At 43.2% G+C, this 26,403-nt stretch overlaps 2 protein-coding genes across 5 annotated transcripts in view; one reads left to right on the forward strand and one right to left on the reverse strand.

Moving 5' to 3' along the window:
- Nucleotides 1–3,970, reverse strand: part of GOLGA5 (golgin A5) — a 37,154-nt gene extending 33,184 nt beyond the window's left edge. For both annotated transcript variants that reach the window (XM_054972352.1, XM_054972353.1), the window contains exons 1-2: nt 3,826–3,970; nt 33–637 (exon numbers count right to left, since the gene is read on the reverse strand). In XM_054972352.1, the coding sequence (XP_054828327.1) occupies nt 33–585 (553 nt within the window). In that variant the 5' untranslated portion in view covers nt 586–637; nt 3,826–3,970. The remainder of the gene's footprint in view (nt 1–32; nt 638–3,825) is intronic.
- Nucleotides 3,971–4,334: 364 nt separating this feature from the next.
- Nucleotides 4,335–26,403, forward strand: part of LGMN (legumain) — a 50,361-nt gene continuing 28,292 nt past the window's right edge. Inside the window, exon 1 of one of the 3 annotated variants that reach the window (XM_054970978.1) lies at nt 4,335–4,426. The gene's annotated coding sequence lies outside the window, so the exon portion shown is untranslated. Of the gene's footprint in view, nt 4,427–11,954; nt 12,069–26,403 lie in introns of those variants that run through there. The other 2 variants (XM_054970977.1, XM_054970976.1) reach the window with 2 other exon arrangements.

Raw genomic sequence — 26,403 nt, forward strand, 5'->3', positions numbered from 1 at the left:
GTTCCTTAACATCTCTAGTTACACTTAGCTACCATTTTGACTCCGGAGGGAAACATCTTCCCCAGTTCTGACGCTCTGTGAACTTGCTGACACGGAGCTAATGCTCGAAGTCCGAGAGTGATTTTGAGCAGGGGCTGCTCTGCTTTTCTCCCTTTTGAGGTCCATTCTTCCATTCGGTTCCTTTTCAGAGCTATTGAGAAAGTCAAAGAGGAGTTCGTCATTCGGTTCAGATTTTTTCCTTCTCACAAACTGGGAAGATGCTCTGGGTGTGGAAACCATTTCTACGGAAGGTGATGGTTCTACAGATGTCCTGGACATCACTTTCACGTTTGCGGTCCCTGCGAGGATGGTTGCTTTCTGGTGTTTAATATTATCTGCTGCCGAAGAGATAAAGCTCGATTTGGATGAAGTCTGAAGCTGCTGCTGCTGCTGCAGGTTGGGGTACTCATTGACAGCATCTAAGTGGCTCTTGCTGTAGGATCCACCATCTGCAGCCTCTTTCTTGCTTAAAGCTGAAGCAGCTCCCTGATCTACTCTGTTGAGAAGATCCTCTGCCTTCCCAGCGAGCTCAGCAAACCAAGACATAATGGAAGTCAAAGACCAGGACTATATGGAATAAGATCATCAAATGTTCACCCTAGAGGAAAAAAGATACAACAGTAGAAACTTTAGATTATGCAAAACAAAAATGTCAAGGGACTAAAGAAAGTGGCAGCTCTTTCCTGTACGTTACTACCTTAAGTCTATTTATGATCGCTGTGTTGATGAGACTGTCCTATTGCTGCATATATTAGAGCATGTGCAATAATATTTCTTCTATTCACTATAAAATATACAGAATCAATGACAGCAGAATAAAATAGAATAATGCCATGTAATGTTGCACATTTATGAATCATTTCTCTTTATAAAATTATTTAGTCAAGGCAGCCCCTGCCAAGACATAAGGTGCATCATCGAAGCCAAATTAAATGTCTGTAGGTGGAAACCTTCACAGTGCTCAAAAGAAAACAGGTGGTATGTGGGAGGATCCAAATTGTGCAGCAAAAAGGACATGGAGAGGGAGGGAAGGGCCCACAGCAAACACCTGCTTTGCAGGCAGAAGGCCCCAGGTTTCATACCTGGATCAAGCAGTAGCTAGCGTGAAAGATTTCTACCTGAGCCCATGGAGAGAGCAGCCCAGAGAGCTGCTGTAGCATAGTGGTTAAGTGGCTAGGCTATGAATCAGCACTCTGCTGGTTAGAATTCCACTACTGCCATAAACTCTGCAGGTGGTCTTGGGTAAGCCACTCCACTGAGCCCCAGCTCCCCAGCTGTATTGTGGGGATAATAACAACACTGACTTTGTTTACCACTTTGTGGCACTAATCTATCCAGAAGGGGGAATATATGAGCACAGTGTTATTATTATCAGCAGCAGGAGCAGCATGGAGAGTTACTACCAGTTTGCCAGTGGTCCACCTACCTACCAGAGGGCAAGATGGACCAATGCAATAAATGCTGAAATAAATGTTGTTAGTCTTTAAGGTGCCACTGGACTTCTCTTTTATTTGGGTACAATAGACTGACACAAAACAAACAAAAAAAGTCCAGGGAAAGGTCTCACTGAGGTGTTAGATGCAGGGCAGAACTCAGTTCCCCTCAGCCACACAAACCCCTTGCATCTGACACTGGAGACCTCTCCCATTTTTTATGCTAGTCTTGCAGATCAAAGCTGAAACACTCAGACCTGCTCCTCTACTTTGATCTTAAGGAGGTGATTTGCGGTACAAGAGCAGCAAGAGATAGACAGATCAAATCCACAGGGCATAATCCACAGGCAAATTCTTCTGTTAAAGCCCCACTGAAATTAATTGGGAGTTGCACCGGATTCTAATTTGGACATAGGAACTCGTTTATGAATCTGTGCTGTGCTTTCCATGTAGTTCATCTACTGCATAACTGCCCTCTGAAGAAGAATGGGATGAAAGTCTACTGATTAAGTATTTATATCTGATAGATTTACCTACCCCACCACTTTAACATGTGGCCAGGAAAATCAAAACAACTCTGGCAAAGTACTGAAAAGCTGGAGCAGAAAAACTACTACATATGTAGTTAACATTTAGAATCACTCAGTTTCCCATATGCAGTTCTTTCTCAGAGACAGCAGCCTGTAGAGAAAAACAATCAGGGATAGTGTGAAGGCCAGTTGTAGCTCTGGGAATCTCCAGGGCCCACTAGAAGGCTGGTAACCCTATTCAGAACTGCAGCCTTCTCCCAGTGCCATTTTCCTAACCTGAAACAACTGGGGGGAAAGAGTGCCATTTACCCTGTATTCCCTTTTTATATGATTTTCTGTATACTAGTTTTCTAAACACTGAATCTGACTATATGAATAATCCATTCTCTAGATTGTTATGTCTTGCCTTAGACAGTTCACGTGCCTCTTCGCACCTGTGTTTTATCAAACTAATTATAACATGTATTATAGCTAGCTTCCTGCGCTCTTAACCACTACACCAAACTGGCTATCTAAATCAGCAAAACCCTAGAACACACAACCAGTTTTCCCATGGAAATTGCTGCCAGCCATAGCCATGATTACTGCATTCACATTTGCACATATAAATGCATACCCTGAAATTGTTATAACTGTTCATGTGAAGAAAAAAATATTATTTTGTAAAGCGGCCTTTGGATTGCTATTTTAATTGGCAGAGCCAAGTCATATTTAGACAGTCACCAACCCCTGCATTTGAAAAAGTCACACTGTTGGCAAACCGTGTGTGTGGGAGTGGTTTTTCTGGTGCATAGGAAGGCAAAGCCAACAGACAATAAACATATGGATATGTCAGAGGGCTGGTAGATGAAATGTAAACACTGGCACATGCACTTACATGCGCACAAAATGCTGACATCATCCAGGATACTCTTCTCTCATCCTTAACACTGATTATCCACCTTTACAAAACTCTTAACTCTTCTCTGGATACCTCGCTGCTAATGACTAGCCTTCCATCCCAGAAACATCCACTCCACCAAATTTCTGCCTTTTGCCTCCACTAAAGCCAGTTACTCCCACCAAACCTTCATTTCTCACTCATCCCTTGAATTATCTGCCTCTCACCTTCTGCACCTTCCTTAATGACTACCTCTGAACTCTGACATACTGAGAAAAGCTCTGCTTGCTCATTCTGTACCTGCACAAAACCAGCCAGGAAAAAAAAAATACATCACAGCCCTGCATGCTGGACGCTGTGCAGGATACTGGAGAGACTCAGCCCCTTCCAAAATACTCTCCAACACACGCGTAATAACAACATTCGATTTATATACCACCCTTCAGGATGACTTAACACCCACTCAGAGCGGTTTACAAAGTATGTTATTATTATCCCCACAACAAAACACCCTGCGAGGTGGGTGGGGCTGAGAGGGCTAGAAGTACATCAGCCTCCATCTGGAATGTTTCTATCCCACCTGATCAATAAATAAACACAGTTCCCCTCAGCCACACAGCCCCTTTGTGCACATATTGTGCATTTTTAACACACCTAAATCCACAAAACTCTTGCTCACCTCCCTCCCATTCCGCAGTCGTCCCCCATCTAGGGCTGCCAACCACCAGGTGAGGCCTGGAGTTCCCTGGAATTACAGCTGATCTCCAGACTAGAGATTAGATCCCTTGGAAGAAATGGCAGCTCTGCGGGGCAGAGCCTCACCCCCAACGAGCTCCCTCTCAGGCACCACCCACAGATCTCCAGGGCTTCTCCAGGCCAGAGTTGGCAACCTTATCCCCATCCTTGCTCCGTTCCCCTACCCGCCTCCTGGGCCTCTGCTTACCCTCAACCGCGCCCTGCAAGGGCCCCGACCTCTGAAGCACCGATCCAGGCTCAGCAACGACATAGAAGGGGGAAATCAGGCTCGGCAGCAACAAACCCCACCAGGCCTTGGCCTCCTCAGTGTTGCCCGGCTGGGTCTTCCGGGAGACGTGGCCACGCACGCTCGGGCGCAAGGACCCAGCGGCACCCACCACACGCCCTCCCAAAGAGCGCCTGCGCAGAGGAGACCCAGGGCGGAAGTGACGTCAGATCGCCCTCCAAGCCCTGCCCTTGGACGCGGAGCCTCCTCTATCACGTTTGCTGAACTCTAGAGTTACGTTCAGTGTTTACAACCACCATTTCCGGGTCTAAAAGGACCCATGCGAGGCATGTAAGGCCATAAGGTTGTCAACTCTGGGTTGGGAAATTCCTAGAGATTTGAGAGTGGAGCCTGGTGAGTGCAGAGTTTGGGGAGGGGCTTCAGTGAAGTCTAATGCTCGGTAGAGTTGCCGTTTTCTCCAGAGGAACCGATCCCTAAAATCGATCAGTTGTAATTCTGGGAGATCCCCAGGCCCCACCTGGAGGCTGGCAATCTTCCCCAGGCACCACCCCCTGATCTGCAGGTACCCATACAGAATCATGGCCAATGGCAGCGTTTTGTTTTTACAGGACTCTCAGGGAAAATAACCACGCTCTACTTCCGATGGGATTGGGGAGTTTTCATATGGCACGTGTCCACTTTGTATTGTTACAGGTGATTGAAGATGACCATTGAATTTTTTTTTTTTGCTGAAATCTGGTGTGTTTTTTGAGAAGGGTTTTTTTGGAACTGTTTTCAGCATGATTGTGCAATGATTGCAGACGATTTAAGTTGTCATCCTAGCCAAGTTCACTTGGGGGTAAGCTCCATTTAACACCCAGAGTCTTCTGAATAAACGTACATAGAATTAAACTGCTAAGCCTGATCTATACACGCAAGAGAATGCTGCAGTAGTAGAATGGACTAGAGTACTGCAGGTGGTGCATTTTGGCTTTGAAATGCTTCTTTTGTGTTTTTTAAAAAGGAAACCCTCTGCTCAGGAAGAAAACTAGCAGCACAGGGAGAAAGTTTCTACCTCTTTTTTTCTTGTAGGTCTGATTTTCTATTTGCAGGGAGAATCTAATATTAGGAATACGCTGCACTGTGCAATTTTCTGCTCATAGTCTGAAGATGGCACAGTCCCTTTTACCACCTCATTCTCTTGCGTGTGTGAACTGACACTTAGACTGGGTACAGAAACTGAGCACTCTTGAACCATGTGACAGATTTGACTCTGGTTCATGAAAACTCCCCCAATGAATCGATTTGCTTTTTAGTGCCATGGTGTGGTTTCAGTTGTTAACAGACTAACTGTGGAATTTATATCTTATAGAATAATGCATGTTGCAGTGGAGGGTGTGTTTTGGCAGTACTGTAAAGGTGAAATGATTTGGCAATAGAGTGAGATGGAGAGGAAAAGAGTAATGGGGAGTGTAGAAGAAGCGCAGAGTTTGCAGGGTGGCGGTAGGTGTCAGAGGTTCATAGTGTCATTCAGCATTTTATGTGAATGGAAAGTTATCCAGAAAGTCCCACATTACAATATTTGTTTTCAAATGAGGAATCTTTTCAAAAAACAAGAGATTTTGTCAAAAGGCATCTGAAAAGGAGGGTAAAGATAGTCAAGTTCCTTCAGGATGCTTGGAGATTATTTAAATCTAAATTAGGAAACGTGCCACCAAATCTAAGAGGATGCCTGCATGGTTAACAAGGAATGCCAAGGACGCCACAAAAGGCAAAACCCTTCTTTTAAAATGTGAGTGTTTTGTCAAAATGAGATGAACAAAAAAGAAAACAGGTTGAGGCAAAACAAATTTAAGATGGTGATAAGGCTGGAGAAAAAGTAATGCAAGGAACCTATTGCTCAAAACATCAACACAGACAAAAAGAATTTCTTTAAATACATCAGAGCAGGAAATATGCCAGGGAGGCTAATGGGCCCTTGGATGACCAATAGTGCAATCTTAAGCAGAGTTACTCCAGTCTAATCCCATTGATTTCAGTGGTTTTAGACTGGAGTAACTCTGCTTAGGACTGCACTGAAAAAGATGAAATCATGTCTTAAGGAAGACAAGGAAATTGTTGAAAAACTGAATTATTTAATCTGTTTTCACTATACAAAATTGTAGTTATCCATTCAGGAGCCTCTGTTATCAGGAAGGGTGTTAAAAAACTGAGGCAGATGAGATGACGTTCTAGGGCCAAAAGGTTAATCTGCTCTTACTCTAAAAGTTTGGGACCGAAAGGTTTCAGGGAATCTGGGTGGTATTCAGAGAGGAAAGTTGGGTCAAGAGATGGCTTTTTGAGAATAGATGCAGAGGAGTTAGCCGTGTTAGTCTGTGGTAGCAAAATCAAAAAGAGTCCAGTAGCACCTTTAAGACTAACCAATTTTATTGTAGCATAAGCTTTCGAGAATCAAGTTCTCTTCGTGATTCTCGAAAGCTTATGCTACAATAAAATTGGTTAGTCTTAAAGGTGCTACTGGACTCTTTTTGAGAATGTGTAACACAATGTTTTTGAATGTAGATGGGATCTGTGTGTAGGAATGCAGTATGGAAGGAGCGGAAGGAGAGGGAAAAGTTGGTTACGTGGTTGAGGATGGAGGAAGAATGGCAGAGAGGCAGGCAACCAGAAGGGAATAGGATCGAAGTAGGGTAACCAACCTCCAGATGGGGGCTGGAGTTCTCCTGTATTCACAACTGATCTTCAGACTTCAGAGATCATTTCCTCTGGAGGAAATAGCAGTTTCAGCTCTATGGCATCACATTCCTGTTGAGCACCCTTCCTTCCCCAGACTCTGCCCTTCCCAGGCACTGTTCTCAAATCTCCAGGAATTTCCCAAGCAGGAGCTGGTAACCCTATGACATCATCAAGGGCACGTGTGGAGAGTGAACCAAGTCAGTGATGATAGTCATCTTGGTGAGTGAGACCAGGGAAAAGAAGAAAGGAGTGAAGGAGGTGTAAGGAAGAGTTGGAAGAGATGATGGTAGAGAGAGATAGGAGGGTCAAAATGGATAGTTTCAATTTCATCACCGAAGGAGGAGGTAAAATCTTGAATGAGGAGGAGGGAGGTGGTGGGGCAGGCTTTGGTAGGGCACCAGAAGTAGAGCAGAACTGTTGACAATTCCTAGAGCTGGTGTGGCTCAAGGAGGTGTGATAGTGTTGTAATAGTAATCGCCGGCTAGATGGCAGACAGGGGTGGTAGTGGAAGAAGAGTAAGCCACTATCTGCAATATGGGGATTTTAACAGTGAACTAGGCTTGTAGGACATGTTATAAATGATAGCTCCGGGTTTCTATATTATGTCCTTCTGGACGAGCGACAGTTGTTTTAATAGTTCCAAGAATCACCAGGAATCACCAACAGAGAAAAGAACTCTTGACCTGGCGCTCCATTTTGTAAACACTTGAGACAACAGAGTGCCCTTTTAGTCTCTGTCCACAAGCCTGAATTGATTTGAGCCAAGATTTGCTATAGTTTAATCTAGGAACCTGTTTTCAGTTTCAAGACTCAATATTAGTAATAAAAGGAGAGTACTATTGACCATGTGTTTTCTCACTCCTGAGTAAATTCAACCAGCCCTCTTTGTGGATCTAGTGCAGTCCAGTTGCTAGAAAGTTAGCAGGAATGTCAGTGACCATCACATCTGTTGTGGATTTATTGCTCAGCCTTGGAAAAGCCAGTGCATTTCAGCCTCAGTTTCCCAACTGTTAAAGCAGTGTGCAAATTTAAAAGGTAGAGAAATTAGCAAATGGAACATTATGCAAACTGGATCTGCCCTGGAAAAAAAAAGCTTGTGGGGCAGAGCTGAGACCTATTTCAGATATAAAGCAAACTTTTATTTTAACTGTTATTCATTTGTGAAGCCAGGATTCAGCTCACAGATGATCATTCAAATCCTAGATTGCTTTGACAAATAAATGCTGGCTTTATCAGCTTTGCTGTTTCCCCTGCAGCAACCTAGCTGCTGTCCAAGCCTACCTTTGGCCATCATTTATGTAAACTCTGATTTTGAATGACCTGAAGTACTTATGCTATGTGATTTGGTCTATGGTTAAAATGGAAAATTGCTGGGAATTGTTAGGAAAAGAACAGAAACTGCAAGCATTATAGCTATAGAACTAGTGTACAGGCGGGTGTATGCAGCTATGTATGTCAACTGTTAGCAGAGTAGTTCACATTCAAATATAGAGGCTTAGGCAAACTTCCACCCTGCCTTACAGGTATGTTGTAAAGATGATTTATGTGGGGATGGGTTTGGATTGCTTGAAAAATACTGTACAAATGTTGCTGTTAATTTACATTTAATAAAGTGATTGAGTTTTTGGCTGATGAAGTAGGCCAGAGCTTCTGGGTTTGCATCAGTTGAGCAGAAGTAGGTGGGAAAATGTATGGTTGGATTCTTTGTTCTTAAATTATTATGTATATGTTAGGATTTAAGGACTGCTTGAATTATATGCCACGGAAGAATACATGTGTAAGCAATACAAAAACCATGGTTGTTGTGAGTTTTCCGGGCTGTATTGCCGTGGTCTTGGCATTGTAGTTCCTGACGTTTCGCCAGCAGCTGTGGCTGGCATCTTCAGAGGTGTAGCACCAAAAGATAGAGATCTCTCAGTGTCACAATACAAAAACCAGATTAATCTGTACAATAAACAGTACAGTAAACTATAATCCTTCATCCTTTATAAAGGAAGCCTCCTGAACAATTTATTTTTATTACAACCCTGTTCCAATTGTAAACATGCCCTCCCGAGAAGTTACACTTTCTGTGGAATGAGAGACATGTGGACTCCCCAAGGAGGCCATTCCTCCATAACAAGTACTGTTTGTAATTTAATAAGGGGAATGTTTGTTTATTGTATCCATCATTAAAGTAGCAGATTATTTATGTACTGTAACAAGACAGACAGTGTGATCTAGTGGCTAGAATGTCAGACTAGGATCTGAGAGACTCCAGTCTTGGTAGCTTGCTGGGTGACCTTGGGCCAGTCACACTCAGCCTAAACTACCTCACAGGGTTGTTGTGAGGATAAAAAGGAGGAGGGGGGAATATTGTAAACTACTTTGGGTCCCCATGGGGGTGAAAAGTGGGATATACATGTAATAAATGTTGCCCTAGTGAATGAATGGACTAGATCCCCATGCCCTGAGAGAGAATGTTTAGATACATTCTGACCCACTTTTCAAGCCTCTTGATGAAATTTCAGTTTTTAACCAGCAGGGGTCATTAAAACCTTTCAGCATAATTATTCAGGCCTCTAGTGGCATTTTAAAGACTAGCAAGGTTTAAATTCCAACATAAATTTGTTGTCAGATGTGGTGACAAAGTCCACAAAAGCATGCACTGGAATGAAACCTCGTTAAGTCTGTGAGGAGCCACTAAACTTCTGTTTATTTTTGCCACAGGAGGCTAAGGATTGTTAGTGGAGAAATGTTGGCCAGTGGCAACTGGAACTATAGACATCAAAAGGTAAAAGGTTTTCACAGAACCTGGAAGCTGCTCTTGCTTCCTAGATTTTATTTGGGCTTGTTACGCATCGACCCTTTCTTTCTCTTGGGTAGATTTGGTCTTTAAGCCTTTTTATTCTTGCCCCCTCTTGGTGGATTGCTGCTACAAGGAATTAAATTCCAGAATAACTTATTTCTCCTTTTAGTAACGTGCCCAAGGGTCAGGCTTTTTCGTGGTACTATGTGGCCCTGAGGAAAGGAATGGGATATAGAAATAACTCTGGGATTTAAAAAAAAAACAAAATAAACTTTTATTTATATAAGAAGCGTATCGGTTTCATGTTATTTCTAAAACTTGATGGTTTCCAAAGAGTAGTTCTCAATTCTTAAAGTTACTTTACTTAAACCCAGCAGGGTTGCCAGGTCCAGGTTCGGAAATTCCTGGAGATTTGGAGGGGGGGGGAGAGCCTGAAGAGGGTGGGGTTTGGGGAGGGGAGGGGCCTCAGTGGGGTATAATTCCACAGAGTTCACCTTTCAAAGCAGCCATTTTCTACAGGGGAACTGATCTCTGTTGCCTGGAGACCAGTTGGAATTCCGGGAGATCTCCAGCTATCACCTGGAGGTTGGCAAGCCTAAAACCCAGTCACACAGATCTCCTCTCAGGCTTCACAAACAGTTTGCCTGCTTTTGATATTAATTTCTCTCTCAATTACAAGTAAGACGTTTTCTCAGGCGCGCGCACACAGTTTGCCTGCTTTCTCCTGACTGTTCTTTCACAAACACACAGTTCAGGCTTCCACACAGGTTATATTTCTCTTAGACAACATACACAAGCTCAGGCTGCACACAGCTTGCCTGCTTTCTCCAGACTAAATATTCCTCTCAGAACTGCTTAAAAATACTCAGGCTGCACAAAGCTTGCCTCTCTTGCCCTGACTAAATATTTTATCTCCACTCTCAGTCTAAAACTGCATTTACTCCGCCCACATCAACCAATCATATCACTCACTCATCCCTCTCTTTCACCCCTCTTTGTCTAAAGCATTTAAAGACACACACACACACATTTACTTAAAATCATTACAGGGCTTGTGTACCTTAATATATTTAGTTTTAAGATCATCCCCCCCCCCCCCGCTTTCTGGAAGTCGTTCTCTTTTTCCCAGCAAGGATGATGGCAAGAAGGGGGAGCCATTGAGGGCTGGACTAGAACTTGAGAGACCAGGCTAAAATCCTTAGCCTGCCTCAAAGTTCACCAAGTGACCCCTTCCCAATTCATCCCAGAGGCTGTCATGGCATTGTAGCAACAAATGGGAGGGGGATAAACTATGTACATTCTGCTGAGTTCTCTCCTGAGGGAAGACAGAATAGACGTGTCCAGGTAAATTTTATTGTAGCAAGCTTAGAATTCCCACCCTTTTCCAACAGGGCTTCTGAGCTAGCAGCTGCAATAGTGGCAGAAATTCAGTATGAGAAGGTTGCTACCTTTTGATGGTTAACAGTCCAGCTGTTTTCTTCCTCAGTGGGATAAAAAGAGAAACTTCAAGGGATGTAATGCACCCACCTTCTTTCATTAAGTCAGCGTGCTGCTGAGGGGAATCTGGGTTAGACAGGCCTTTATATCCCTGCTAGTTTTTATTCCCCCTGCCTAACAAAAAAGTTCCTTTCCTTTTATATACAGTTGTGCTTTATTTTTCCTTCGTGGAGGGAAATTCCTATCTGGTATCAGGTTAATAGCCCTGTAGATTGCACCATACGAAGGATCAATTTTCTTTCTTATGGGGCAGTGTGGCTTTATCACGCTGCTCCTACACGTGGTTGGTGTTGCGCTATTGTTGTGCCCTTGCAGTCATTTGCAACTGGATTTTCCTGCATGTACAGGTCAATCTAGTTGAAAATGATTGCTACCTTGTAATACCCAACTATGTGTGGACAAACTCTTATGCACAACGATTCCAAAAAGGCGACAGGAGAATAGGACAGAGTAGGCGGCAAACCTATCAAGGGAGATGGGGTGTCTACTCCCAAGTAAGTATATGTTGGATTTAGGGTTGCCAGCTCCAAGTTGGGAAATTCCTGGAGATCTGGGGGGTGAAACCTGGAGAAAGTGGGGTTTGGGGAGGGAAAGGACCTTGGCATGGCATAATTCCATAGAGTCTGCCCACCCAAAGGTGAACTGATCTCTGTGGCCTGGAGACCAGTTGTAATTCTGGGAGATCTCTAGCCACTACCTGGAGGCTGGCAAACCTAGTTGGATTGCAACGTGGCAGCATAACCCTAGGCAAGTTTACTCGTTTATCTAACGTTCCAGGGGCTTTTATTTCCCTGCAACAGCCATATCTTTTGCAGCAGATTCTGGGTGGCCCTTATTCCAGAACAACGATGGCTGCGAGCCATGCTGCCAAATCATTCCCCCCGCCCGCCATCTCAAGCCTTTTACAGGCTTCAGGCGAGCCCGAAAGGGGCTCACCGGGTGCCTTTGCAGAGCGCGGCCTTCCATTCCCAACATGCCTCGCTAAGGCAAGCCGGCCAGCCCGCTCCGTCGGGATTGGCATCCCGTGCAAAGGGGCTGGCCGAGCGGCGACTGCGAGCTCCACCAATGAGGCCGCTGCCCCGCCTCTGACCTCGGCTGGCATATTGTTGCCCGGCCGCCGCACCGACCGCCGCCGCCTCGCCTCGCCTTTCGGGTTTCCGAAGAAGACGGATCCGGGCGGCCGTGGCTCTCTCCTCGCCCACTGGTAAGAGCCGGCAGGGTGGGAAGCGCGCAACAAGGTTGCTCGCGGGGAGAGAGGAAGGCGAGGGCTTGGCGTTGCAGTGTTTGTTTTCATGGGCAGCAGGATGGAGTCCAGGGGGGCGCCTTAGAGACCGACAACAGTTCTCAAGCTTTGGCGAGTCGGAGCGCCTCTTTCTGATGCACGGTGTCTGCGAAGAAGGGAGCTCTGTCTGACTCTGCAAAGCTTATTTATCCCCTTGAGAAATCTGGTGGGTCTCTGCGGTGCCCCTGCACTCCAGTCCCGCTGTTCTGCTGCAGACCTAACTGTTCTCATCATGGGTTTCTCTCAATAGAAAATCCCGCTGTGTTGAGCAGCCGGGCCTCCTCCCCAGTTGGTAGGTTTAAGGTTGCAGCCGGTGGGGCGAAATTGGGATTATTTGCCTCCAGCTTTTGAAGGAGACCCCAGGGGAAGATGGCTGTAAGACTTGCATTTGATGGATGAGACCTGAGGGCCCTTTAGCCCAGCGCTCCATTGCAGGGAATGCAGCATCTGAGGTGAAAAATGGAAAAAAAGCTCGGGGCGATTGAAACGGATGTGGGATGGGAAAATGTCGAAGGGTTGTCATAGTCTAAACTTTTGGGGGACTGGAATTCATGACAGCCAGCCGGTGTGATGTAGTGGTTAGATTGTCATACTAGGATGAGAGAGACCCAGGTTCAAATCTCTACTCTGCCTTGGAGGCTTGCTGGGTGACCTTGGAGCAGCCACTCATGCTCAGCCTAGCCTAACTCTCAGGGTTGTTGTGAGGATAAAATTGAGGAGAGGACAGTGAAATAGGCTGCTTTGGGTCCCCATTGAAGAGAAAAGTGGGGTATAAATGAAATAAGTAAATAAGTGATGGGATGAATCTGTGAGTCTGTAGGGGACTTGGATGCCATATGAGTCGACTGCCCTTCTGGGGTCCTAGAAGTGATATTGCAGTAAACTCTTCTGCTCAGATATGGGAACTTCTTAGGGTCGTAGGTGATATAAGAGATGGGCTAGTCACCTTCAGCCTATAACACAGGAGGAGAGAATGATGACGTAAGGCCCTTTGGGTCCTTGTTGGGGAGAAAAGTGGAGTATAAATATCTAAATATGCCCCCAAGTCTATAACTCAAGGCATGGAGTGGTTGCTATGGCAGTGTTGTTCTGTGCAAGACAGTGTGTGCTACAGGCATGGAGTGGGGAGGGGACTGATAACAGCAGATTATATTTCCGAGGTATGAGCTTTTGAGAGTCAAAGCTCCCTTCAGAAAAGGGAAGGAGTCTTTATAATCCAGGCAGAGCATGGGAGGGGTATTGTAAATTAGAGTATCCAAGTCACCACATAAGTGTATCATCTCTGTAGATTTTGTGGGGCAGAAAGATAATCCTTGTGAAACAACAGATTCCTCTGCCGGAGTGTGTTTTGAAAGGTTAACAATATTGCTGGAGGTGGTGTTGTTTTGGCCTGCAGCATACAAGAGTCCCGAAAGTTTCTTGCCTTATCCAGAAATCTATTTGGAGGTACTGTGGGACCCAGATCTTGCTCTTTGATGGCAAACCAACACAGCTACTCATCTGAAGCAGATTACATATATCTTTTCAAAGCTACCATGATGTAATATCCGATGTCTAACATACATGGAGGAAGAGTCTGTTTGGCACTTGGTGAAGTTCAGCTAGTGCTGTATTCCTGATCATGTTTGGCACTGGTTGAGAGAAGTGGATTCTTTGGGCGTGGAGTACTGAACTTGTTCTTTCTATACATTGTCTTTTATCACACGAAGAAGAGAATGCGACTGCCATAAAGTTTATTGCTTTCTCCAGATATAGGCACTTAGGAGCATATCTGCACATTAACAGCACCGACCTAAGCACAGTTACACTCTTCTGAGACATAAATGTTTCGAATGGTGCTGTTAAAGTACTGTATTGACATTTATGAGTTTTATAATGTTGGATCACTCACTGAAAAGGAGGGGCAACACTAGATTAGCCCAGCTGGCGCAATGTGTGGGGATCTCAATGAGAAGTTTGCATTATGTTGTTTCAAAGGGAACTCAGGAGGGGGTTTTTGGGGAAACTTAGCAGCGTTCATCAAGAGATAAAACGCAACAGCAGACTTCCCTGAAAAAGAGCTTTCTACCTTCTACAGTTCTTCTCCAGCGTTGCAGTACTGCAAGGGCTCTTGTGGATGTGTGTTAGAGGGTGCTCTTGGTTCACATAAGCTGATATAGAGTGATTCCACACACGTTGGATAATGCACTTTCAATGCACTTTATCAGTCGTTTGAGGTGGATTTTTTGTTCCGCACTTGAAAAAATCCATTCCAAATGAGCTATAAAGAGGATTGGAAGTGCATTATCCAACATGTGCGGAATCACTCATAATGTAGTTGAGCTATCTTGGATCTTGCACTGCATTAAGTACTTTGTGCTTCAAACTTTTCTGGAGCACATCGGCATCCTACACCTGTGTTCTGTGGCTGATAATTCAGGTCTTCATTAGATGGCCAGGCAATGTGGGAAGAGTTCTCTAGAGGCAGAAAGATTGGGAAATAATCACCCCTTTTAGTAGCACATACTGCAAGCTTTCACTTTAAAAGTCAGGAGAGCAGTTTCAGCTATTCAGCTTCTGTAGCTAGGTTCTTCGCCCTGCTTAGCTGATGGGAAGCAGAACAAAGTATGTAATCTATGTTGATTTGTGTGTGTTGTCGTTTTGGAGAAGAGCTGTGGCTTTTCCCAAATGCTTTTTAGATTTTAGACTGGGATCCAGCAATGTCCTACTGGGGGCATGGAAAACTGTCACTGGACAAGTTGCGGAAAGACCACATGTGTATATACCTGTCTCTTAAAGTGCATGGAAAGATTACATGGGAAAGATGTGTGGAAATAAAGGGTTGAATTATATGGAAACAGCTAACTTTCTGAAGGTGTACAAGATGTTTCGAGCCCCAAGCCCCTCTACGCCCTTAAATTTATTAACACTCATTTCTCTTCTGTCCACCAAAGGGGGAGGAAATCTGCTTTTCTCCCCCCTTTGCCTGTACAGAACTCTTCTTCAATGTAATTTGATTCTAATATCAAATTAGATCATAATCACTTCTGGCTCCAGCATACAGCAACAAGAGTTGAAGAACTAAGAAAATGAAAATAAATAAGTAAATAGGCAGCTGTTGTCCTGTGAGCAGTTACCTGAAGAACCAGCCTCCATAGCCATGACATTGGCCCGCTAGCCTACCACACCTCTGAGGGCCAAGCTACAAGTGACGAATGACACTTGAACGGCAAGTGGATCAAGTGGAGCGCAAGTGAACAGGGAGGAATACACTTGCCGTTCAAGTGTCATTCGTCACTTGTGGTTTGGCCCTTAGCAAAGTCTGAGGCCTTCTTCCAGCCTGGGGAACTTTCCTCTGCCTTAAGAAGCTGTTCTTCTGATGAAAGGGCCACTTAATTTGGGGAAGGCTTCCAGCCTAAATTGGATGCTGAGGTAAAATGAAGAGGATAGGTCCTACCACCTAACAAAGTCTTAGGTTTCAGTGTAAACAAGGGAGCAGGCCCTTGTGTTCCTGCACCACAGTTTTAAACTTCATTTGTCATTTTAAGCTTTAAACAAACATGAGTAAGATGGTGGCCAGCCATTTTTTTTTCTTTCAGCCTTAAGACAGAAGTTTGATGTTCCATGTGTTGAGTATGCAAGGAGTTGCCACTGGCATGGGATTCCTTGAGCCATTTTTGTTAAAAAAAAATTATACACTGCTTTTTTTCCCCAGTGGAGACCCAAAGCGGCTTACCATATTACTCTCTGCTCTCCACAATAACCCTGTTAGGTAAACTAGAACTGAGAGTTTAGGGTGGGCCCATAATCACCAAGCAAGTATCTGTGGTAGAGTGGGGGTTCAGATTTGGTTTTCCCAGATCCTGTTCTGACACTGTGCCATGTCGGGTATCTGATGGAAATCATGTAAAAGCAGATAAGCAACAAAACAGTTCTTCTCTGGTTTTGCTTCACAGTTTAGTCTAGTGTGCTTAATGGCTTTTTAATATACAGGGCTGTTTTTTCTGTTCCTCGAGGTATTCCTAAAATGGAATAAAATGTCCTCTTCAGACAAACAACATTTAGCCAAGCTAATTTAATAGGCTTGTCTCTGTAGATATAAAACCTTCAATTAATAACCTACTTATTCCTTAAGCAGTGCAACAAAATAGACTTCAGTTTGCTGGAGCAATGAGCTTGCAGATTCTTTGGTATTGAAGCTAGACAGTTCACAGTTCACAGCAAATATGTTTGAAGACTTGCGTCTGCAGTGGGAAGCTCTTTGAAAATGTTCTTCATAGATTCTTTGTGTCTTTATGGTAAGATGAGGACTGGAAATGAAGGAAATGAAAGTACTTATAAGTTTAGCTGGATAGGAGAGTTGTATGTTGCAAGTTTAGCTTTCATTGCTGTGGTGATGACGTAATTCTGGATATGATCCAGCCAAAATTAAGCACTTTGAGGTCCTGTTGATGGTGCTGTGTGCGCCTAAGCATGTTTACTCAGAAGTAAATCTTACTAATTTCATGGGCACTTGCTCCCTAGTAAGTTTACTTGGAGTTGTAGCTTTCAAAATACTTAATTTTTGCTAGATTATCAGATATAATCTTACCCAATATTCTATTTTACCCTATGGCACACTTGAATTTGTTGCATGTTTATGAATTAAGAGCATTTCTCTCCTACTTGTTTTGCCCACAGATAATCTGCCAAATGCTTAAACGCTTCTAGAATTGGAATTAGGGTAGAGGCCTTATGGTATGAGAACACATACCTAGAGTCTGTATATTAGCTAATTTTTACTTGAAGATCAGTTAGAGTGACGGGTTTTTTATGTGGATTTTTAAATTATTATAATTATTATTTTATTTACGTCATTTATAGTCCACCTTTCTCACTGAGACTCAAGGCGGATTACACAGTATGAGGTTAATACAATCAGTATCGAGTAAGTACATTTCAATACAATACCATAAGGTAAACATATACAAGTTTAAAGACATAGCATTAGCAAGGATCCAAGACGTAGAGATACTGAAGCAAAACATAATCAATTCTAGGACTAACGTTAGACAGCATGGAGCGAAGGTTGTACATAGGAGTACATATTTAAAGCAGCAGATAATATATGAGGCAAAAATGGTGATGAAGTTTTGTGATCCTCAACTTGTTAGTAAAGCACCTGAGACCCCATCCCTACAATACAGAATAAAAACGTTAAAATGCAATACATGTAAATATTAATATCAGAACTGCTATCTCCCAGATGGACCTGGATGTTTGTTGAGCGCATCATCTAAGGTTTGGTGTCAGATGTGTCGTCGTCCCCCGCCCCATTTTAAAAAATGAAGGAGGTGGCTTCTGGACTTATGCTATCGTGACTGATCTTTTGGCATCAGGTTTTTTAATTTTATTTTATTTTATTTATGTCATTTATATTCCGCTTTTCTCACTGAGACTCAAGGCAGATTACATAGTGTGACATTAGTATAATCAGTGGCAAGGACAAGGGCAGGTATTTCCATATAGTGTCAAGAACGTTTCCATAAACAATGTCTTGGGGTAAATGAATACAAGTTTACAAAGACATAGTATTAAGCAAGGATTCAATATGGGGTTGAAGAACTGCTGAAATAGAACGATCAATTCTAGGGCTTACATTAAACAACATGAAGCACAGTTAGTATACCTGTGCTTCATACTTAAAGTAACAGATAATATGTAAGGCGACATAAAGGTGAAATCTATGGTTCCTAACTCATTAGCGAAACATCTGGGACCCCTTTCGTACAATACTGCCCTCTTAGCTGAGAAAAAGGCATTGTTTGCGGAAAGCCAGGAGCATGGGGGTTCTCCTGACCTCCTCAGACAGATAGGGTAGGTTAAAGCAGTTCTGTTCTCTGGGCCCTCAAATGGCAAATATACCAACTTCTTTCTATCCTTTTATATGCTCATGTTTGTACTCAGTTTTATGTGTTATCTTTACATTGTTTTCAAATTGACCCATCTTTAAGTCCTCATGTGGTAGAAAAGAGGGGAGTGTGTGTGTGTGTTTGATCTATTATTTAAAAACGGAATCTTATACCAGTAGCTGTTATCTTACCGTATCTTATCTCCTTTCACACAGACAGGATGGAAGTCCTCAATTCTGCTGAGTCATAAAAAGCCAGTGTGGTGTGGTGGTATTTTGGACTAAATCTGGGGATCTTCAAATGCCTTTTCGACAATAAAAATCACTTGGGTCAGTCGCTGTTGCTCAGAATAACCTATCTCATGGGGTTTTCGAGTGTAAAATATGGTGAAGTGAGAATTTATATTGAGCTTTTTGAAAGCTGGATGGGATAAAAGCATATAGACAGAAGTTCTGAAGAGACCTAGTGCATTTCTTAGAGAATACAGTCGTATAGGTAGCACAACCTCAATTGATATGTAACAGACAGGCACTAAAGTGGTATCCTGTGCCAGGGAGGTGGAGCACAGACAACCAATTACCACTGTTCCATGATACCCCCCAACCCCTATATATTAATTCCAGTGGGGCATTAATATATAATTTAAAATGAAATCCTATGCATAGTTTGGAGTAATTTTGCATAGGTTTGCACTGTTAGTATTTCGCATGCGGATGATAAAGCTAGTTTGCAGTGCAAGGAGAATAGCAGAACATTTCCTTTTTATTTTCAAAGTGATGTACAAAAAATTAATAAAAATAATGTAGTATATTGTTAATAAAATCTTCCAGAAAATGATTAGTCATAAGCAGTTTTTTAAAAACCCTCAAGATAGCAGATAAATGTAATATTCTCAGTAAATATTGTTGAAATGATTAGTTACATGGATAGAAAAAGTAAGCAATACAGTTGCAGTTTGAAACACTTGGAAGAAAAATGTATTTGCCTTTTATGGGGTACTTGTGAGCTGTAGTTTGTAAGATCAGTGCATTTAGTTAGTGAAACTGGCTGGTCTTGTAATCTCTAGGTCAAGAAGAATTAAAAATACCTCTTTGGGCCTATCATTCAGGAGTTTCAGCCTACTTCAGCGGTGGCTACTCTACAGCAGTTCTTGAAGCTGTCTTTTGGGGAGCCCTGGGTTATCTCAGTAACAAGATTTGGCGCTGTGACTAACCTACAAAGTATGGCTTTTATCTTACCTACAAACCAAGATTAAAGCTTGTTTTGGAATCCTGGTTTGTATGCAAGAAGACAAACTATAATTTGTGGGTCACCAGATGCAGGAAGTCCTTGGTCCTTCAGCTGTGTGTTAGGGGGAACATGAAAGGTCAGGAGGGAGGGAGCTCATATACTGAAAGACTTCTAAGACTTAGAACTGTAAAGTGCATATGCATCTGAACTGAGCCGATGAGTGATGCTTGACAAGTTCCCCAGAAAGCCAGGTTGTCCTCAATCACAGAGCTTTTGTCTCGCAGTTGAAGAGAAACAGGGGGTGTGTGACAGGATGTGTACTCAGTTCTGTGTGAGGTAACAGTGTGACCAAACTGGCCCAGCCAGCAAGCTGAGTGCTTGCCCAAAACATTCCATAGAATCTTCTGTAATATGCAAAGGTTCTGTGGTGGAAACTCAGTTGCTCCTCTGCAAACAAAGCAATGTGGACAAATTTGGAAAACCTGGTTACAAGGTTTTATTAGCAAATTAATTTCAGCCCACATAAAACAGCTGAAAACTGACTGGAGAGTTCATAGAACCCTACCCGTCCCCATTTTAAATGTGTACCTCATGTTTCGCTGTGTTCTCTAAAAAGAGAACAATTGCCCAAACTAGTTTGTGATAAATCTGGAATGTTAAATCCTTGCGAGCACTTGATGGAGATGCTGAAATTCAAGCTCAGAGCAATTGCCTTGCCTTAATCTGTGCTGCAATTTGTCGAGGACTTCATAATGCTGCTATTCTTTGATCAAATCTGGGTGCTGATAATGCTGCTGTTATCACCAGATTGTGCACAAAGCAGAAAGATTAATGTGGAATGCAGAAGCCACCCTTCTTTCTTTTTTCAAAAAGGTGGAACTAGATTATTTTTCATTGCCCTTTGACCGCCTTCTTATGGGTGATGTTGCAGGAAAATTTAACTCTTAGGGGTTGCCTTTGTCTGCCACGGTTAGATATAAGCATGGTGTGAAGCAGTATTATTTAGTGGTTAGAACGTTAAAACTAGGCTCTGGAAGACGCAGGTTCAAATCCTATCTCTGCCATGCAGCTCACTGGATGAACCTGAGCCAGTCTGTCTCAGACCCACCTGCCTTACAGGGATGTTGTGAGGATAAAATGGAGCAGGGCGTAACAGTGTGCGAAGCCCTAAACTCATTGGTAGAAGAGTGGGTTAAAAAATTAAATAAAATAGTTACCTTTGTCTTCCTGACCAGGGTCAGCTCAACATTGCTGGTAAGCATATGAATCTTAGAAGAGTGACAAGAGATGTTGCCTATATTCATACATATTTGGATACAAGAAGGTAGTTTGAACAGTGTAACAGGCCAAGATGTTCTTGTTATTATTTTCCTTTTAGCGCAATCCTAAAAAGACTTACTCCAATCCAAGCCCATTGATTTGAATGGGCTTAAATTGGAGTAACTCTTCTTAGGATTGCACTGAGTGGATCTAGACTGTAAGTCGCCTTTGGGCACCTCGCACACCTAATGTGGCATCCGCAGTGTTTGCAGCAATCAGATGAGGAACCCAATTGCAGAAAGGGCTGCTGAGATGATCGTGGGGTTGCAAGTATCCTTTTTAGAAGGAAAGGCTGAAACATTTGGGACTTTTCATTTTAGCAAAGTTTAGGGAGTACTTTTAGTCCCTGCGGCATAATATTAAAATTCAGGGAGGGGTAGGACCCAGTGAAGTTGATGGGCAGTAGATTCAGAACAGAGAGCAAAAAAAGTATTCCGTCACTTAACGGATAATTAACTTGTAGAAATCTCTGCCACGTGATTAGCTTAGAGAATGTTTAAAAGGAGAAAGTCAGGAAGGATTGATCCATTGATGGCCCAGTCATGATAGTTAAATAGGACCTTCATGTTCAGGGGCAGCCTACCTCTGAATACCAGTTGCTGGGGGGAGGAGAGTGACAAATGGAGATTTTGGCCTCCCTGCTGTACTTGTGGGCATTCTGTTGGCCACTGAGGAAATATGGGGGTGGACTCGTTGGACCTTTGGTCTGATCCAGCAGGACTCTTCCTATGTTCTTATCTTTGCAATAGCTTGTGTGTTTCCATGATTTGTAGACAACCAGCATGATAGGTAAGCAGCCCCTTTAGATAAGATATGCAGCCTTAGGATGAATTACTGCTTCAGAAGTTGTGTTGAATCACATTTAAAAGTATTTCACAAAAGCAAATAGTCTGTTTGGAAAAGTCTTCTTTTTAGAACTCACCGGTGACAGGCCTCAGTTCACCAGGAAGCAATCCTGCACTGACTCCTTTGAAAATACCACAGATACGCCCAATTCCCATTCACTGAAATAGGTTGTGTGGAGAAGAATTTCCTGAGGGTTTGCAGGCCGTCATTGTCTAGATGTCAAACTAGATAAATTATTAACTGTTTTGGCACAGAGTTCATTTTTTCTATCTCTGTTGTCATCTGCTTATTGCAGATATGGGCCAGAGGTCCAAAGAACAGCTCACCTAGTTCAGGGCGCCTTCAGGCTTGGGTTTCCTGAACAGCAGCTGTCTTGGCAAAAAAAAAAAAAAACCCAAAAAACCACCCAACCCTCTGAAACCAAATAGCACATTTGTATATAATAGGGTGTAACAGTCTGCTGTTCAGAAGGGGAGAATGCTTTTCTTTTTCTTTTTAAATCCTACAAGCTTTTGTTCATTGTGCCCCAGCTACGGGATCCTTGCAGGGACATGCATACTTCCTTTGTTTAGAAAAAACACACTGTGCTATGTTTCTTTTGGCAGTCACGAAACTACATTTAAAGCTGCAGTTTACAAACTTCCGGATATATTTGCAGCATTGCATAATGTTATTTAATCAACCTCCTTCAGTGTTTCAGCCATTTATAAGTTCATTGACTCCGTGTCTTTTAACAGACCTTTTCGATTCAGCTTTGACTAACCCCGGGGAGGGAGTGGTCCTCCCAAGGGACTGATGCAGGCTGCAGTATCCATATGCAGAGCTCAGATTCTGCCGACATCTGTCTCTCTTTCTCTCTCTTCCCCCTTTTGTCATGACCTCTGCCAAGTCACGTTATGCCTGAGTCATCAGAAGGGAATGATGAGCAAGGGTTAGATGGCGGTTCAGGCTAAACACCTTCGAATGGATGTGATATCTTAACAGACCCAGCCCTCCCCCTGTCCCTCACTGGGCTTTGTAAAAGCATGTTGGAATCTGTGTTCTTGAATTAGGAACAATTGATAGGCATGGGTATTTATCAATTGAGTCCAAGTGGCTACAGTTAAGATTAGTGTTTAAAGTTAAAGGGTATCTACCACCTAGCCTTTGCCAAATACTCCTGGAGGTGGTTAGGGGGTGGTCGCTGGAGAAATCTGCTGCTATATGTCCTTAAAATCTGCTGCTGCGTTGTTTTCTTGTCTGTTTTTATATACTTAAGGAGTTCTATTGGTTTTAAAGTTATATGTATTTTATACTATTGTGTTAATTGTAATCCGCCCTGAGCCTGCTGATGTGGGGAGGGCGGAATATAAATTGAATAAAATACATAATTAATAAATAAATAACCTTTTAGTAGCAACAACGGTTTGCATAAGCACAAATGAGTGAGAGAATAAAATCCAGTTCCAGTTCATGGAGGAGAGGTCCATCAGTCGCTACTAACTACGTTGCCTAAAGGGACTGCCCATATTCAGAGGCAGTAAACCTCTGCATACCCAGTGCTAGGAGGCAACATCAGGGGAAGGCCTCGGCCTCCATGTGCTGTTTGTTGGCTTTCCATGGTGAGACAGGATGTGCGAGACAGGATGGCAGGCTAGATGGACCACCCTAGTCTGATCCAGCAGTGATCTTCTTATTTTCTTAAGGCAGAGATTTTTTGAGCTTGTGTAACTTCATTGGTTTGCCCCGTGTAGAGACTTTTACACATGGCAGTATTCAGTCTGGTAGAGGAGCCCTTGGGCTGATAGGTAACCTAAGGAAAAGACTCCTTACGAGCGGTTGCTGCCGCCTGAGCAGCTGTGCCAGCTGGCCTCTGCAGAGCTTGCGTCCATACCCCTAGTGTACACAGCTGTGGGGGCTGGATGGGAGGAAGGCCCTGTCACTGCTCTTTCGTTCCGCTGAGCACAGTTGGGGGGACGGGACAGGGAGGCAACCTCCTAACAGGCTAATACCAGAAGGAGAGCTGTGTTGAGCTGCTGCAGCTGAAATGGCAGCTGGTGTGTCCCAGGGCAAAGTATACCAAGTTGGCCAAACAGGACAATCTCTCCACAGCAATGCCAATGAAAATAGGGCGTTATTCAGAATCCAGTGGAGGAACACTTCGACCTCCCTGGACATTCAGTAACAGATTTAATGACTGCAGTCCTTCTGCTTTCAAAGAGAGGCTCTAGGGCAGATCTGATCCTGTTATACTTGGATTCAGCATGGGGTTGGACAGTTTGTGCCTCTTCAGAGACTTACAGGCGGTAATCAGCCTTGTCCTACTTTGCCAATTCGTCAATAGCATCCTCTCCAAGTAGATCATTTTGTTTTGATTGCTTCTTCTTTTCACCTGATCTGTGTGGTGCAATGCACCTTACCCTAGGAAACAGTGTTTTCATGCCCTTCCGCTGTTCATACCTATTCTGCTTTCATATTTATGCTTTCATAGCTACTCTGCTGTTTGTCGCTCTGGATGTAAATTTCTCTGTCAAGTTAGCATGACGCTTCATGTGCAAATTTATAGCATAATACATTTGCTGGTCTTTAGGGTACCAAGAGACTTTTTCTCTTTTCCTAACAGGCTGCACAATGCATTAGCTGAGCACAGCCTTCCTTTCTTTATGTGCATTTTGAAGCAGCATTGTTGAGCAGTGAGTGACAGGGCAGTCCTTTTTTTTTTTTTTTTTTGAAAATTTTTTATTGGGTTAGAATCCATTATTTCCACATTTACATTCAATTTTCCCCAATTTTTTCATCTCTAACCCCCTCCCTTTCCCCCCCCTTTTTGTTGACCTCCAACAGCTTTCCAACCCTTTGTCCCCTTTCCCTTACTTTTATTAGCTTCCTCTATCTAAAACAAATATATATTCTCCATTATTCTAAGCAGTACATCCTTAACTATTTTTAACATTATATGCCCAAACTGTAAGCCTTTGTTTCCATCTTAGATAAACAATTTATCCCAATTTTTCAATTTCAGGTATTTCTATATATCATAAACCATATAGATCATACGTTCGTTTATATCAAACAATTTGACTTATTCTCTATATATATTACTCATTCTATCTTTTTATAATAGTTCTATATATCTCTCCTCACGTAGTCAATCAATTTGACCCATCTATATCTTCAGACATTCAGTTTGGTACAAAACTTGTCAGAAAAAAAAGAAAATATTGTTAGTTAATCGCTCCTTATATTTAGTCCTTATAATTAATTATTTTCTCTATGTTCTGTTTGTTAACCTATATATATCTATATATATGTCAATCTATTAATCTGACTGCTTATTAATTCACATTTATCTCTTCTCCCCCCGGTAAAGTCTCCCCCCTCTACTTCAATACTTCAGTAGTTCTCAAACTGCCACAGTTTTCCTCCCACCTCCCATTTCTTCTCCAGGTATTGTTTCAGCTTCTCCCAGTCTGTGTTGAACTGCCCTGAGTCCAGATCTCTCAATTTTCTTGTCATCTTGTCCATTTCAGCCATATACAGCAATTTGTAAGTCCAATCTTCAATAGTTGGCACTTCTTGTACTTTCCATTTTTGCGCATACAAAAGTCTAGCTGCTGCTGTCATATAAAATATCAACGTCCTGTGTTGGGCTGGAATTCCCTCCATTCCCAAGTTCAGTAGCAGGAGTTCTGGGTTCTTATTAATTTGAAATTGTAAAATTTCACTCATTTCTCTTATTATTTCCCCCCAGTACTGCCTGGCTACCTCACACGAAGTGACAGGGCAGTCCTGAGAACCTTTTCCTTCTGGTCCCAGGTTCCGTCTCCAACATCTCCAGTGAGGGGATCGGGGTAGTAGATAGTGTGAAAGACCTCTACCTGGAACCCTGGAGAACTGTTGCCGGTCATGGTAAACAGTGCTGACCTCCACAGACCAACGGTCTGGCTCCTTATAAGGCAGCTTCATATGCTTATGTGACTAAGTCCTGCTGAATAGACCCGAGTAAGATTTTGGTTAAGCTTGCTTAGGATTGCATCGTTCACGAGGAACCTCCCCTGGTTATAACACAAGAACATCCCGTAAGAAGAGCCCCATTGGATAAGGCCAATGATCCATTTAGTCCCGCATCCTGTTTCCTTCAGTGGCCAACCAGAAGGCTCACAAGCAAGGGCCCATAAGGCAAAGCCTTCCTCAGTTGTTCACTCTCCCAGTAACAGATATTCACAGGTACAGAACCTCAGAATATGGAGGTTCCATTTAGCCATGCTATGTCCTAATGGTTTTTTTGCATGAACTTACCTCATCCCTCTTTAAAGGTATTTAAGCTGGTGACCGTCACTGCATCTTGTGTCCATGAGTTCCACAAGTTAATAATATGAAGAAGTAACTTATTTTGTTTGGCCTGTTGTTTTGTTTGGCATCTAGATGGTTCAACCCTCGACTACCGTTCCTAAGCGCTGATCACAGCCGCTCAGAACCCCTAGAAGCCCTCTGGAGCTTGTCTTAAGTTGTTTGAGACTTCCCAGTCTCCCGATTCATTTCTCTGGGTGAACTTGCCCACAAGTGGTCAGAAACTCCAGACACAGGCTTAAATATAAATGTTGTTTATTAATTTGGAAGTGTGAATGCAGACTGCAGGAACTACTTTATAAGGCACAAGCAAAAGGCAATAAAATAACAACTTATCTATTTCTAAACTTATCTAAAACTGACTAAACATGAAAGCTTGCTGACTTGCTTTTCTCTGAGTAGCTTCAAGTTGCTCATACTCACAAAGTCCCAAACCATGCCAGGCAGCTGTGGTCACTGTAAGGCCTGACATGGAGCAAAGTCTCTCCCATGCTGATGGCATAAAGGTAGCAAGAGAATGGTCAAACCAGGTGTCCAAGTGAGAGCGGGTCAGAGTTCAGTGAGGAGCCCGTCAGCCAATCAGGGCACACGTCGATATCAGTGTTGCTAGGCCTGAGAAAGCAGGGAGGCATCGGGAACCTTGAGACTCTCTTCCACCCAAG

The sequence above is a fragment of the Eublepharis macularius genome, chromosome 2 (assembly GCF_028583425.1).
Source record: "Eublepharis macularius isolate TG4126 chromosome 2, MPM_Emac_v1.0, whole genome shotgun sequence".
Classification (NCBI taxonomy): Eukaryota; Metazoa; Chordata; class Lepidosauria; order Squamata; family Eublepharidae; genus Eublepharis; species Eublepharis macularius.